At 35.9% G+C, this 15,912-nt stretch overlaps 1 protein-coding gene across 6 annotated transcripts in view; it reads left to right on the top strand.

The window, feature by feature from the left end:
• The window catches only part of TBC1D5 (TBC1 domain family member 5), a 318,071-nt gene that overhangs the window by 192,068 nt on the left and 110,091 nt on the right, over window positions 1-15,912 (top strand). For all 6 annotated transcript variants that reach the window (XM_041411471.1, XM_041411470.1, XM_041411472.1 and 3 more), the window contains one exon: window positions 5,061-5,233. In XM_041411471.1, coding sequence (XP_041267405.1) covers window positions 5,061-5,233 — 173 coding nt within the window. The remainder of the gene's footprint in view (window positions 1-5,060; window positions 5,234-15,912) is intronic.

The following is a 15,912-nucleotide window of genomic DNA, read 5'->3' as shown; positions in this document are numbered from 1 at the left end:
CAAACAAGTTTACAGTCTTTAAAGGTTCTTCAGAACCTTTGGTCATAAGCACTTGTGGAATGTCTTCAGGTGAGAGTTCCTATCTGTTGAAAGATCATTTAGTAATCAAAAGCCAAGAGTAAGCACAGATTTTTCTGTCTATAAGTGATGTCCTTGCATAACATTTGAAAGATTACCTGTCATAGGCACTTCAGTGTGCCAAAAACCCATGCAAATGTTAAATAAAGGTAAAGTATTAAGGCATGAATTATTTTCAGCTGTTTACAAACAATTTGCTTTGAAACCATAACTTTAACCATAGACTGTCAAATGTCAGGGTGTATCTTTCCTTGACACAATTACTCCGTTTCCTTCATTTTTTTTCTTAACCTTATGATATTCAAACAGAGGAAATGTCTGTGCCTTCAAATCTCTGGTGTATCTGTATGGACACTACTGACTTTAGTATGTTGCTGCTTTCCTAAAAAAGCTTTTGCAGTGTGCTGGGTTTAGTTGTACAGAACCCTCCTTTGCAGGGGCCTTCTGGAGACCATCTAGTCCTTGCCTGAATTTTTTCATGCATGGCAGGAAGGACAATTCCCTCAGTCAGTTGCTCAAGATTTCCTTTGACGACTTCTTTTCTTGTCTCTTTCCATCTTTATGTTTCTCTTTTTTTTTTTAATTCTGGAAAATTATTTGTGTGATGGAGCGTATGTGTGGAGGCTCTAGCAAAATATTATTAACAATATTACAGGTATTGCCGAGACTTTCAGTGTATTATATCCTAAAAGAGCTGGCCTCCCAACTTAGTTTCAGTTTGATTCACTTCACTATTTTTCACCTGGAACATGGAGAGAATATCTAGAGTTAACAAAAACTTCATGAGAATTCAATTGGTTGTGGATGTCCATATGTGTGCACCTAAACCTATAGCTGCAAACTGGTTTGAGTGGTGGTTTTGTCAGTCTAATGAAGAAAAAGTTGTTCACCAAAGACTCATTTAAAACCATCTATTTCCTTTAAATATTTAAAATATTACATATTTTGTCAGATATGGAGCATTGGTGTCTTAGCCTAAACTATCTACAGTTATAAATTATTTGAATTTTTATATCATTTCAGTGGCTAGGGATAAAGCATATGAGATACAAATTTTATGAAGTTACTACGTAGGAACTTTTATTTCAATAACAAGGCTGTGAGATATGTTTCTCTGAGTGTAGCTTTTCAGAATTCAGTGTATTCAAATGTATTTGTTACAATTTCTGTGACAGAGGTGGTAAAGTCTGAGGTTGAATTTTATTCCAGGAAATAAATAGGTCTGCTTACAGATTTGCAGTGCTTGGGTAGAAGGTGAAAGTTTACATTGCCCTTTCCAGTCCTTTCATGGCATAAAAAATTAACAGAGCAAAGCAAATGGATTAATATCTAGTTGTTTGTTCTTGTTCTTTGCAAACATCTATAATCTTTAATAATCCTTTCTTGTACATATGCCTTTTACAATCGTGACTTTGAGGGTTTTCTACATAGTAAAGTGTGAATCTTCACAAAGGAAGCAATGAAAGTGTGTGCTCTGAGAGACATGTTACATTTTACAGCCTCTAACAGTTGTTTCCATTACTCCCAACTGCCATTAGAGGAGCTTCTCCAGCTACTCCATTCCCTACTGGTTAATGAGAGAAATCTGTCCTCAGTTTATACTTGTACAATGTCCTAGCCTCTCTTTACTGCTGTAGCATTTGTTTCCTAAATGCATGAATATATCAATTGTATCAACTGCCAGCCATTCCAGTTCGTGTTGTGGTAAGTAACGTTTTGTGACAGGACTTGGTGGCTCTGTTCCTAATACTTTGCTGAAGTTTTCAGCTGCATTTCATTGGTATTCATATTTAAACTGTTCTTAGGGGTGAATCTGGTGCTGTCCTATAAACAATACAGCACATTCTGAACTGTCCCTCATTTTTTCTTTCTATTGTGAACCGCATTCTTTTAGTATTGATCATTTATATTTCATGTTAGTAATAGATGACTGAACACATGCACTCAAATCTTTTTGCAAGACCTGAAGGTTCACAAAAAGAAAATGGGTGTTTTCTCTCACATGGCAAATAATAACATAGTGAGTATGAGCAGGAGCACAGTATTGTGTCGTCCGCTTGGCTTTAGGCACAAGCACTGTGAGTCATTTCTAGTTAAACATTTTGGCGGCTTGGTTTTATTAGTTTATTTGAGCATCTTTCTGTTTGGGCTGTTTGTTTCACACCAGCTATGTGATTTTTGGAGCAATTTCAACTGACTAGAGGTATTGTCATTTTCTCAACCAAATTGCATGAGAGGAGAAAACAGACATGACTTTGTTGCACTCTAGTCTTCCACCGAGCTTCTTGGTGGAGTACACAGAATCAGGAGGCATGGACAGGCAAGGCTGAGTTATTGGCTGCAGCTGCTTCCTCACAGATTCTGTCATGCCTTGAAGATTTCTGTTAATAGGGTTAATTTCTGAGATGCTGATAAACTGCATTTTGATGGATACCATTTACTTATCTCATGCTTTTAGAAATGGCAAGCCAGCTTATACTATTGGATACACTTAGCCATGTTTGATAGTCAGTCAGTCTGACAGTCAGCAATGTGTCAGTGCTGCATTATGCCAAGGTGCACAAATGCTGCAAGTGACAAATAACTCCAATTCTGGCACCGTGGAAGCTTGCATTAGTTTTTGATACTCACAATCTTTCGCCAGGGTTTAATAATCTGTCTTGTAATTTTGTAAAGATGGCTTGAAACCCACAGACAACTAATGGTGTAAAGACTAAACTGAGTAATAGCTAGTCTTTTCATATTGCAAGTTCAAATAAGCAGAGGGATTCTGATGTTGAGCTTTCCACATAAGGTTTTATACCTATAATAAAGAAAAGCTTAAAAACACAGGTCTTCAGAGTCATCAGAGTTCTGAATGCATGACATGGTGAAGCTGAAGTCAGTTTGAATAAACCACGATAAAATTCATACCCCAGGTGTGTGCCAAATGATAGAATATGCACAGCCTACAAATACATAAAGTTACAGACTTTATGATTGGTTTCAAAGATAAATCCATATGTTTATGAAAAAAATAAATACAGAGTGACATTTAACATTAAGGCAATATTACCATATCAGGCTTTAAGAGTGGTTTTCTGCATAGAAGAAAGTTAGTGGATACCTAAAATATTTTCAATATTTTGCATTCTTGCTTATGACCAAGAAAATAGTGAAATTTAAGAAATAGCCATACAAGGCAGAAATAAAATTCTGGGTACAAAGAATGCTGCCCAGCTTGATAAGAAAGAATTTACTAGAATAATTTAAAAATAAGGTAGGAGAAATATCCTTTCTCAATGCACTTGCAGTTGTGAAGAACTTTGGTATTTAACTAAGTAACAGCATTGCCTATTGGCTTCTAAGACACTAGTTGTTTTATTTTAAATTTCTGTTTGTTAGTATAGCAAAGATTTTGAATAAATACATGCTATGTCAGTGAGCTTTATCTGACAGTCTGAGGGAGCTTTTGTCAAGTGATTTGCTGGAGTATCTTAAATGAATATGTATTGGTACCACAATACCATGGTTAATCTACCACACTATAATAGACAGATCAGTCCCTTTGCTGCAATTGCCATAGCAAAGCAACAATTAAGCAGATTTTAAGATACAATTTATAATCAATCAGGTCCTTAAATAGAAACATATTACCTGAAATCACTGCTCAACATTCTACCATATTTTTTTGCAGTACAGAAATCAACTAATTAAGAAAAGGTACTTCAGGCAAAGAAGATCAACAAAAAATAGAGTTTTTGGTAGACATTATTAAATGTTCACTGCCCATTTTTATGTTAAACCATGTTGTAAGTGATTTTGAAATAACCATAGGAAGTGACACTGGGAATACCTTACACAACAAAACCAAACTTTCTTTGTTATTGAATGTTAAAAATAATGCTCTTTTTTTAATATTGAAACAAGTGAATTTGTATCTAAACAATGTAAAGTGCAATGAAGCCTCCAGAAATCATTAATGCTTTGAGACAGATAATGATTCTCTATTAATATAGTGAGAAAAAGTGTAGAAAAACAGCAACTGTTTTTTCAAAGTGAAGCTTTTGGGTCAGAGGTCATGATGACAGATTGTAGCAAAGTCATTGCAAAATTCTTCTCTTCTTACTGTTCCTATATTCCCTGTTCTATAACCTTAACACTGTTCCTAACAGTTTAATTCTCTATTTCCCTGCCCCCCACCCCCATCTTTCTCTTGATAGGTTTGACTTGTCCTTTTTTATTTTTCATTCTCCTTTTTGTGTTTCCTATTCAGTGCAGTTCATTACTTGCTGCATTTCTTTCTAGCATTCTGTCTTTTTTTCAATAATACTGCACTCTTTTGCAAGAAAAATGAATTTAAAGCAGTTTGTGTTCAAGGATGCTAATTCTCCACTGGTTTTCACTTGATGTGTGTTGTGTTGTAGATCATGGCATAGTTTGCACAGCCCTCAGGTCCAACCAACTGCTGTCTCATTGTTCTATTTCTCTTTTCCTTTAAAAGTTTCTGATGCTTTGTCAAAGCTGTGTAGGTTTTAAGGTAAAACCACCAGATTTTCTGTGCAAGGGAAGTCTGTTTAGAAAGGATTGTTTTAAAATAAGTTACTTCCTATTTGGTATGCAATTTATTGTCCTCTGAGGGCATATATTCTCTACTGAGTTACCATTCATCTGCTTTATTCTGGACTGACTCAGACTGCTGATATTAAAGCTAAAATAAAGCTGTCAACACTTTGTCAGAGCATGAAAAGTAAAGCATGCATGTAAAAATTGATGTGCAGAATGACGGGCACTCCTTGGCACTCTTGGGAGGGGGAATCCCACAATACCTTCCACAGAAGTGGATGCTTGAGATTCCTCTTCTGCTGTAAAAGAAATGAGTTATTTCTATGTTTATTTGGAAGCTGGTGTTTGCAGCCAATGAAATCTCCTGCACACAATCCCTTTAGATAGTAAGGCTTCATGGTTTGTTCTTTTTTTCATCCTGTTATCTGTGTCTGCAGGAGAAAGATGTGATGATAACACCTATGCCCTTTGCAAGGCCACAGGACTTGGGGCCATCTATTGCTATTGTAGCAAAAGTAAATCAAATTCAAGATCATCTGCTGAAGAAACATGATATTGAGCTGTACATGCATCTGAACCGACTGGAAATTGCTCCACAGATTTATGGACTGTAAGTGTTTGCAAATCATTATTTAATTTAATTCCTTGGGGGTTTTGTTTCACTATATTAGGAAATTTTTCTCCTTAAATGTGGATTAGACGAATGGGACTAAAAAGAAGTACTTATCTCTTAGAACTGATTTGTTTTGCAGAATTCCAGTAAATGCCACCCTACTGCTACAGCTGTGACACTGGCATTTCCAGTGCAGATAAAGTCCACTCAGCTGCATATTAGAGACTCTGATGAAGAAGACTCCTGTACTTTCTGAATCAAGTACAGAGTCTACTTGGAGTTCTCCTGTAAGAACACATGGGATAATAGGACATAAAAAACTATTAGCATTGAGTGATTTATTTACTTAATTTTATCACCAGTTTAACATCAGTGAACTTTTCCCTATTGTGTTATGGGGTTTTGGATGCTGGTTATATAGGGGCAGTGGCATGCTAAAAGTAAAGGCATAGGTATAATAAATTGTCTGTATACAGAGTCAGCCCAGGTATTCCCTTTTCCATGAAGCTGCTTCATTTCCAGTCAGCTGATTGTGTATTGAATATCTCCATTCCAGGGGGGCTCACTGAGCCAGATAACGACTTTGGATATGGCCTTATCTATGTGTTTGTGTAGCACTGAATGCAAACTATTTATAGCTGCTGTAGTCAGTCTGGCTCAACACAGTGTGCAACTTGCGTGAACGATGAGCGATGGTGAAGTGACCATGGTTTTGAAGAAGAATCTTGCCTTCATTGTCTGGGATTCTAGAAATTTGATTCATTTTGATCATTCCCTAAGGAGTTGGCAATCCATATATGCAGTTGCAGGGACAGAGAAAATGACACTTCTTAATTTTTTAAATTTTTTTTTGCAGTGATTTAAAGTAAGATTGATTTTGCCTTAAATTAAAAAAAAAGTTATCGGTGCGAATTTCCAAATGCAGTTGTGGATTGTAACAACTCAATAGAAAATAGAGAAAGGGAAGGAAAAGGTGACTGTGTAAATGTCAGACCATAACTTCAATACTTAGCACTGAAGTCTAATTTGATGTTACTGTAAAATAAAAAAGTGCTGCAACATAATATACTCTCAAGAGAAGAGTTGCGCTACTTATTAATAACTTACATTAGGAAGATAAATGTAATTCTACAAATCTTACTTAAATACACTTTGTGGATATAAGTTACTTATGGGGAGGAAAAACAAGCCAAGCAAACTCAAGTACAAAGAGGACAGATTGTCCTATTTCATTATTTTTTGCATAGTGTATTTTCTTAATATCTTCACTAGTGAGGAAGAGAAAGCAAACATCCCTAATAAACTTCAGGGGTAGTAATGAATAAGTAGGCTGTATAAATATCAAGGGAAACAAAAATGCATTGTTTCATTTATGAAGACTTATGAAAACAAAGAGAGAATAAAATAAGTTAAACTTCAGAAATTTGCAAACAAATATTTTGGGGCAAAAATAATTTGAAATGTAGGTATTCACGTCAGTTTAAGAGTTTGCCTTTCAGTAAGAGAAATAATTGGAAGAAAAAAATTATATTTTAGCTCTAAACATAATATTATAATAACAGAAGAATGATTCACTGTGGTGTGGCATAAATAGAACTGAATCTGAATAAAGAAATTTACAGTTAAGAGAATGAATTATGAGAGAGAGCTTCAGGCTGACTATCAGGAAAACCTTACTAACAGGGAGCTGTTAGACTGTAAAATAATATATTAAAATTAACAAAGGAAAAGCCATCAGAATGTTTTGAAAACAGGCTTTGAAAAGCTCTCAGAAATGGGTGATATCATGAAGACAGAGTCTGCATTGGTAGAAGAGGAAAGTAGGTTACCTGTGAGGTCATATCCTTTTCTGGTTTCTGATTTGATATATTTGACAGGAGAAAAAGGAGGGGAAAGGAGCATGACTGTGTTGTATTATTCTCACCTTTAATGATGTCTGGACTCTTCAGAGTAGTAATTTCCAGTAGTGAGCCCACTGACAGTCTGAGACACTGTATCTTTTCCCATATTTAACATTTCTTAAACTAGAAACAGCATTTCTTAAACAACATTGTTTATCAGTAATTGCTTAACCTAACCCAACTGCAGAATTCATCTGAGTTTTTTGTTAAGGTTTGTTGTTTTGCTGAAGATTTACCAACAATAAATATTCATCTGTCTGCCTTGATACCACTCAAAAAAAATATACAAATGGTGGAAGGAAGACTGGGAATTTTGCTCAAAAGATACTATGGAGTTCCTAGATCAACATGGAAGTCCTGTATTTAATAGCAGTCTACCATAATTTGCACAAGTTATGAAGTTCACTTATTTAAAATTTAGCATTTTATACTTTGCATCCCTCTTTAACCTTCTGGGGCAACGCAAAAACAATCCTTTGCATTTTTATACAGTTGATTCCATCCTTTGGTGTTTTCAAGTGCTTCTTTTTATTTTTCGAACACTAGCAAGACTTGTTCTGCTGGGAGGTCAGGTACCCCCGCTGGTTGTAGATTTCCATGTTCAGAAACTGTCCTTTACAATAAAATGTGATTATACACTACCTGAAATTATGCTCACCAGCTTACGAGACCAAGGCATTTCACTATGTGTGCTACAACTCATTAATTGCGGTTGCTGCCCTGTTTTGAAGTTTTAGCTTAAAGCAGTAGAGACTGCCTTCTCTTCCAGAGTGCAGCAGTGAACAGACTTCACATTCCCTGGCTGTCTCATTCCATTGCTGATGGGGAAGGGAACCCATATAGCAGGGTATACTGGGTCCTGGCTGTGCCATACTTCCATGCTCTGGAAGTTCAAGTTAAATTAGCAGCCTTAGCACAGGAATTTTTGTATTTGGAAATTTTGGGACTGCACTTTCATTCACTTGCAGTCAGCACTGCTTGTCCCTCTGATAATTATTCAGCTGCTATTAATATCAGCTGAAATAGAACCAGCAATACAGAGATAAAGGGTTTGTGCCTTATCATTCCTCAGTCTTCTTTCTTTGCCTTGTCTCTAGCCTATACCCCAAGACAATGCTTTGCAGAATAACATTGTTTCACTCTCCTGGTAGTACTGTGAATAACCAAACTATAATAATTATCTAATCATATCTAATTTTGTGCTTTGTAAAGTCAAGTACAAGAATGGTTTGAAAATAAAATGGAATTGATTACATTAATAGTTCAGTGACATGCTTCCTGATAATAAACCTTTCTCTAAATAAAAAGAAAAAATTACTAGGATTGAACATAAAGATTGGATATACCAAAGGGTTGACAGATTGAATATTCAGTTTAATTTTAAAATTAGAAGAGTTAACAATGATTAATGTCCTAGATTAATTGGCACTCTGATGTTAATTTCTTTGACCCTTACATCTAATTCAAGTTAAAGTACAAAATATTGCAAAATGATACTGCGCTTTCTGCAGTGGCCAGTGTTTGCAGGGACAAATTAGGCAGATTAGGCTCTCAGCTTGAGAAAGGACAGGGCTTGAGGAAAGTCTTCATATACCTGTATTTTAGGACATTATCTTTCATTTAAAGGAATTTATAGTAGGCAACTTCTTTTACACTTCACTGAGAAGATGAATCATTTGGAAATGTCCCACATAATATTATTACCACTTTATTTTATTTTATGTACTGAGGGAGAATTATATTGCAGCAAATTAATTTCTCATGGAACTGCATGCAATAAGTACAGCCAGATCATGTAAATATATATATGATATGGTTGTATAGAAATAATACAAGAAAGACAATGACAAGATATAAGGATAAAAAGCTTTATTTAAGAACAGAACTTAAATGTTGGCATAAACTCACCAGCTTCTGCATCCTAACACTGATGGCAGTATTATACTGGTAAAGCAAACTCTTCCTAAGCACATATCCAGCAGTCAGTAAAGCATGTGCAGGAGTGTAAATACTTCATCGTGGCCTTAGGTCAGCACCAGAACCCTCTCAGGACACTGGGCAGCGGTGACTCTGCCTCGCGCTGCCGCTCTGCTCTGCGGCCATCAGTCACAGGGACACTGCCCGCTGCCCCTCGAGAGACACCTGGGCTGCAGGCTGCCGCTGCCTCGGCACTGCAGCAGGAAAGCCCCCCTCAGGAAGCTCACGAAGAAATACAGAACAAATGAGAAGGGTGCAAACTAAGTTACAGGGAACCAGACAGGAGTGTAGATCTGAAGGTAGTGTTGGAAAGGTTATGTTACGGTGAAGTCAACAGCAGATGTGCTGTTCCACTATTACTATTCTTACTTGCGTTGCTGTGAGCACTGCTGTGGGGCATCCACCTGTTTTAGTTTCTCACCCGTGCCATTATGGTACCAGGCAGTATTCTTTTGCGTAATCAAATTGGTCTCTGGAGGGAGAATTTAAAGGATTTTACTTGTGTAGTAAAGGAACATAAATCATATTCATTGTATCCGAGAAAAAAAAATAATCCTACTAGTTATCAGAATAAGAAATCTTTGTGATCTACAGAGAAAGTAGGTCAAAGATCAGTATTGCTAAGGAGAACTTCTCAGATCATGTCAGATGCCTGAGTTTATTTTGGATTCTCACACCAAAAGAAAATGAGATAATATACGACATGGTCCAAAACCATTTCATTTCCTCTGTAGCTTTTAATCCAGTGTCATCAATCAATTGAACAGCAATTACAATGAAAGCAGCTTGGAGGTATTGTGCACGTAGTAGAGGAACCACCAAAATTTGGCCTTGCTATTAAAAGGCAAGTGTCTGGCAGTGAGTATCTAGAAATGGGTAAGACTAAGAAAAATACAAAGTCTTTCTAACAAAGCAGTAATTCTCATTTGAATGTCCAGGACCAAATTAATAATGAACTTAGCATCTGGAACTGCTGTTGATTTCCAGTACTTATTTTCTGTTTGAATTAAACAAAGCATTATATATAATATGGATTCCAATGGACTATAAATCCCACCTTGTCTCTCAGTAGAAGACTTGTTGAGGATTTAGTGCCAGATGATCAGGCCTTTCTAAGAAATGTTGGTGTCCACTGTTAGGTCCCACAAATTACAAGATGCATTCTACTGGATTTTTAGGTAGAGCTTTGGGGGCTGACTCAGGCATCTGAAGACATTACTATGAATTCTGTCTTGCATAATGAAAAATGTACTGTAAGAGGAAACCTTTCTAAGTTAGCTGACAGAAGGAAACATCTGAAGCTACTTCAGGAAGCTACCATGTATTTTGATGGAGACAGGTATTGCCTCAGCTACTGCTGCCATATCAATTGTACTGCAATGGTTTTCTAATTCAAATTACTTCCTCTTAGCAAAAAAGGAATTTAAACGAGGACAATTCTTGAAAATCAGGGTAGGTATCTTACCTCAGGCAGCAAGCAAATCCTGCTTAACTCTAAAAGCTGCTTTTCTTCTGTTATGAAGTAAGGTTACTCACACTTTCGTGCTCTTAAATGATAGATATCTGTTCCTCATTGTTGAGTTCCTCAAAAAGCTTTCTAGTTCATTGGTTGAAAAAAAGGTGTATTTCATTTTGTGCTACTTCTTGTTGTGTATTAGGTTAAAAATTACAGTATGATGAACTTGAGATTTTATCCTTTTTCCCAACTGTCACAAATAGTATTTTAGTTGTACCTCTGACTTTAAGATTTTAACATGTAAATACTGTAAAAGACCACTCTGTAAACAGAGTGAAGGATTGGTTGAGGGTGTCAAAAGTGTTTGTCAGAGTTTTACTCTCCTGCTGCATGATTATGTGCTGAGATGATAATGAGTAGTACTGGATGTCTGTGAGGATGGAATGCAGATTTGTCGTTTTGATGCTCTTTGATGCAGGTGATGTGCTTCCCATATGAAGTACAGGGAATTATCTTTATCTGGGAAGGAAACAAGCAATAAAGCTTCCATTTTGACTTCTGTTGCATACCTTGAAAAGAAAAAAATCTAGTAGTATTAAACATAAATAGGCTAAGAGACCACTGGATTTGAATAGAATTAGTATTTTCTTAAATCTGTGATGAATTTGGTAGGAATATAGATAGGTGCTTGGAAGGCTATCTTTGTCCTTTTTTGGTTTTTGTTTGGTTTTTGGGGTTTGTTTTGTTGTTGTAATTGAATTTTTTTTTTACTTACATAGACAGTAGCTGTTGATTATAAAAGCAGAACAATGTCTAGAGAAGTTCTACCAGTAAGGAATTTAAGGTGCCATATATAAATATTTACCTCCCTTTTATTTTCTTTATACTTAAATCACATCAGCTGTTCAGATTAACCAGGTACTGTTTCATTTTGTTTCTTTCAGTGACATGGAACTTAGTCTAGAAAACTCATCTTGAAAATTGGTACCAAAAAAGCAATAAGTAGGTCAAGTAACTGTTGCAGAAAGTAATTATCTCAACATATGCCTAAAAAATGAAACTGTGCTAACATGCCCATGCTGACATGATGTTAGGAGGCAAAATACAGCACTTTGGACTTAAGCATTTGCTAGAAACCAAGACATTTCCTGTAGAATCCAGTCCTGTGGATAATTCATGTTCTCACTGCTTATTCTTACCGAGTCTGTATGAATCAAGTTAGTATGGGCATGCAATCACATGTGACTAGCAACTCCTTGATTTTCCTGTGAAGACAGACCTTCAGAAATTGTAATGATATATTGAAGAGAACCATGTACACCATCCAGCAGGGAAAGATCATCCTGTCATCAGTCCTTTAGATAAAAGTCAATATCCAAAAGTTGTCTGAAGGCTAATAGAAACATCTCACAATCTTTTGTGTCATCTTGATGCACTTAAAAAAGAGCCACACAAAACAGACCCTCTGATGCAATCCAACAAGACCAATGATAATGGATAGTAAACACAATTTAATGAGGAAATTGTAAAATTTAGAAGTTATACCAAACTGGGATCTAGTGGGTAATGCAGCTAAGAAAATTTTGTTTGAAATCTTTAAACAGATCAGCACGAAATACTTAAATTCATAATGTTGGCCTGTTGGAAGCAGAGGTAATCTCATTTAAAAAACCCTAAGGTTTTAGTACTTAGTCATTATTCCATGTCAGAACAAGCTAGGCCATTTTGGATTTTTCTGGGTGGGGAGAAGGACGACAAGGAATTGCATTTGAGAAAAAAGCAATTGGTAGTGAACTGCCTTGAGGTGTGGGATATCATCTTTAGGGATAGCACAGTCTTCAGTCCAAGTTTCCCTTAGCCTAGGACATGTTAATCATCTGTCTCTTCAGGGTCATTTTCATCTGAGTTCTTCATTTTAGCAGAAAATTATATCCTGAAACCACAATTCATCACTAATGAAAATGTTGTTGAAAATTAGTGAAATAGTAATTCTCTAGGAATATGGCCAGTCTGCATTTTCTCTAAAAGCATCTGATTGCCCAGTAGAATGCCGTTAATTGGGAAAATGAAAGGCAGTATAGAGTCAGCATTGGGAAGAATGCTTCCTTTTTGGGTTTTCTCTGCACCAAAGTAAAAATTCACCAGGTAGTCAAGTCACTCTGCTTCCACTTCAGATACCAAGATTAGTTCTTGGATAGTCATTTCTACCCCTATAGACAGTACTCTGCCTGCCCTCCAGCATAACCAGATGTTATAGATTGAGGTGAGGGCAAGGAGGGGAGAAAGGCAGGGAATCCTACAGACAACCTATATAATTCCCCTTCTGAGTTTCCTCTGGCAGTTATTTTATTGAGAGTTATTGAGTTAGAAAGATACATAACAGAGTTGGAAGTCCATGCAACAGTAAAAGATCCTGCCCTGAAAATAATGCAACAGTCTGTCCTAATTTTTAAAATGGGTGAGCTGGATAGTAGTTCTCCATGACCTTGTGAACTTTTTTCCAACATCTTGTTAGAATCGTAGAAGCCTCATCAATTAAAAAAAAAATCTTGTTCCAAATAGGTGCATGCCTTGAGTATCTTTTCTGGTTCTGATGTGGTTTTGAGCAAGAATTTTTAAAAGTACCCTATGAAATATTAAAGCAAGCCATCCATATCCGAAGAATAAAATCCATTAACGCAGGTCACAGGAATAGGTTGCTCAAGAGTAGTGCTGTTAATTAGGGTGCACAGTTTTGTGTAACTTTTGCATATTGTATGAATTCACAATATTTTAGTCTAGGTAAAGCATGAAAAATTATGTTTGAGCAACATTTCTAAGAATAGAATCATTTCACTGAAGTAAAGCTGTAAAAATGGGGATAATATTTCATCACACCTCATACTGAATGTAATAGCAAGAGGCCCTAAAGGGTTAAGGTACATAACTTAGCAGGAAGACTCTGCAGATTTTGGCAAGAAGAGAAAATCTGTGCACAGCATTGTAAAACGGAATTGTCTAGTGGAAAAGAACAAAAGCAGAAAAGAGTAGGAGCTTTTTTCCAATACATATTTTCAAATCAATGGACGAGTCATACTTGAATCTTCACAGAAAGCCAAGGGTGCTGCCCTTCTATATTCTTTCTCTGAAAACACTCTCAGCACAGCATTTGCATCTTGGTATTGCCTGCCAGTGATGACTCCCTTGAACTTCCAGATTGCACTGTTTCTAAGGGAAAAAGGCCATGGGTGCACCTAGATTTGTTGTTCACTATGGAATGTATTGATAGCAGAACAGCAATTCTTCCCAAATTTCAGAGAAGCAAAATGACATCACCCAATATAACATCAGCTTGAGAAGTCCATGACAGGGCATTGCCTTTCATAGGCCTTTATACTGTCATCTGTCACATTTAATGATCTGCTTTTCTTTACTTCTTATAACCTTATTTGAAATTAGGACCATGGTTAGCATACTTCCTTTGATTACCTTTTATACACTTTTTTGTCTGAAAAAGTGTCCAATGCAATGATCTTTAAATGCCACAGAACTAATATCTTTTTCTCTTAGTATTGAGAAAGGGGAGAGAGAAAATAAATTTCTTTTTTTTTTCTGTTTTTTAAGTTCACAATATAATATAATGCAGAAAATATGAGATAATGAAACTCCTACAGCTTCTGACTGCTTGTTACTCCTGCCAGTAATGCTACCAGGCTTTTGTTCACAGAAGTGGAGAAGTTAGTGAAAAATATTTTCATGTTTTGGATAAATCTATATACATACCCACATGTGCAGTGTAGTAGCAGAACTGTGTAACATGCTGTATGATATGAAGTATCTTTACAGTGTTTAACTCAAAATTCCACACATCTGAATGAAGTCTTTCATTGTGTACAGCACACACAATGAATGTTGTGTGAGCTGTTGGGAGTCTAAGCTTGGGCCTTGCAGTTTATGCTATTTCCAACAAGCACATGTAGGAATGACATGCAAAATCAGTAATACCAGGTTCAGGGGGTTTTTTACTAATGGAAATACAGCTGGCTAGAAGTACATGGGACATTTTGAATCAAAGAATTCTCATTGCCTGACTTATCAATGAGAGAAATCACAAAAGAGTAATATCAACAGAAGAAAACAGTCCTTGCAGAAAACTTGCAACATAATAGCATGCTTAATATCTAGAAACATTAATGATGATGGTTATATTTTTATAGACTGAGCGGTAGAAAAGATAATGGCATCTTTGACTTTAACATTCATATATTAGTATTAATGGTTTGACATGCTACTTATTGAAAAGCTGTTTAAAATAATTGAAATAGATTTAATTCTCCTTTTTCTTACTTCAATAATTGTAATCAGAAAAACCTTTTTAATGGTGTAATCCCAAATCCAGCTGAAGTACGTAGTTATACATCCTGCTTTAATGTACTTCTGAGCTCTGGGGCTCTCATGCTGAAACACATTCCCTGATTTATCTTCTGTCTAAACTATTCCTTACATTATGACTCTGTGCTGCAGCCTTTGATATTCCCTGTGACATCATGAGACAGCTGTGTTACATTGTGTTTAAGCAGTACTAAACCTTTAAACTTTAAACGAATATTTTTCTTCTCAGAGGTATAAATAGAATATGTAATAAGCATCTGTGGGATATGCAATTAATGTCACTTGTGAGGAAAGGCCTTCATGATGCACTTGGGTTTTGGCACTCTTAAATTATGAGCTCTTTACTACACTCATGGGATAAATTCCATATCCCCCAGATGCTTATTATGTATCTTCCATCTCCCTTAATTCCTATTAGCTGGATTAGTAGTTGTTGTGATGTTGAGGTTTATGGTAATTTAACTGGGGTGGTTCTCAGTGATCAATAAATAAACTTCAAAAGTTTAGTAATTTTTATTTTCTAGCAATTCCAGTGTGTATAGTTGTAACAGTTTACATTGAGTGCTAGTTGGATATACCAAAAACTTTCGTCATCTGTACATACTGGTCTATCCGTTACCTAAATTTAAAAAAAAAAAAAAAAAAAAAAAAAAAAAACCAAAAAAAAACCCCAAATTTATAAAAGCAAAAGATTTCAGTAGGAAAAGATGAGCTGAGTTGCAATGTTGTGGTGTGACTAATATTACCTTCAAGTCCAACAAATGTTAAAAAAAATAGTTTACATAGAGAATAAATATTTTTTGCTAAATGACGATATTATTAATGTTCTAGTCACAGTCATTATCTGGAGAGTTTGTCAGACTGGTACAGAATGGCCTAGATTAGTTGTCAACTCAGGAGCAAATAAGATTTTTTAAAGACTCAATAAAGTCCAGTGATTAATTGCCATGTATTCTGATTCATGCCTATCC

The sequence above is a fragment of the Onychostruthus taczanowskii genome, unplaced genomic scaffold, assembly GCF_017590055.1.
Source record: "Onychostruthus taczanowskii isolate IOZ18803 unplaced genomic scaffold, ASM1759005v1 scaffold36, whole genome shotgun sequence".
NCBI lineage: Eukaryota > Metazoa > Chordata > Aves > Passeriformes > Passeridae > Onychostruthus > Onychostruthus taczanowskii.
The sequence above is the reverse complement of the archived record's forward strand: the minus strand, read 5'-3'. Positions and strand labels throughout refer to the sequence as shown.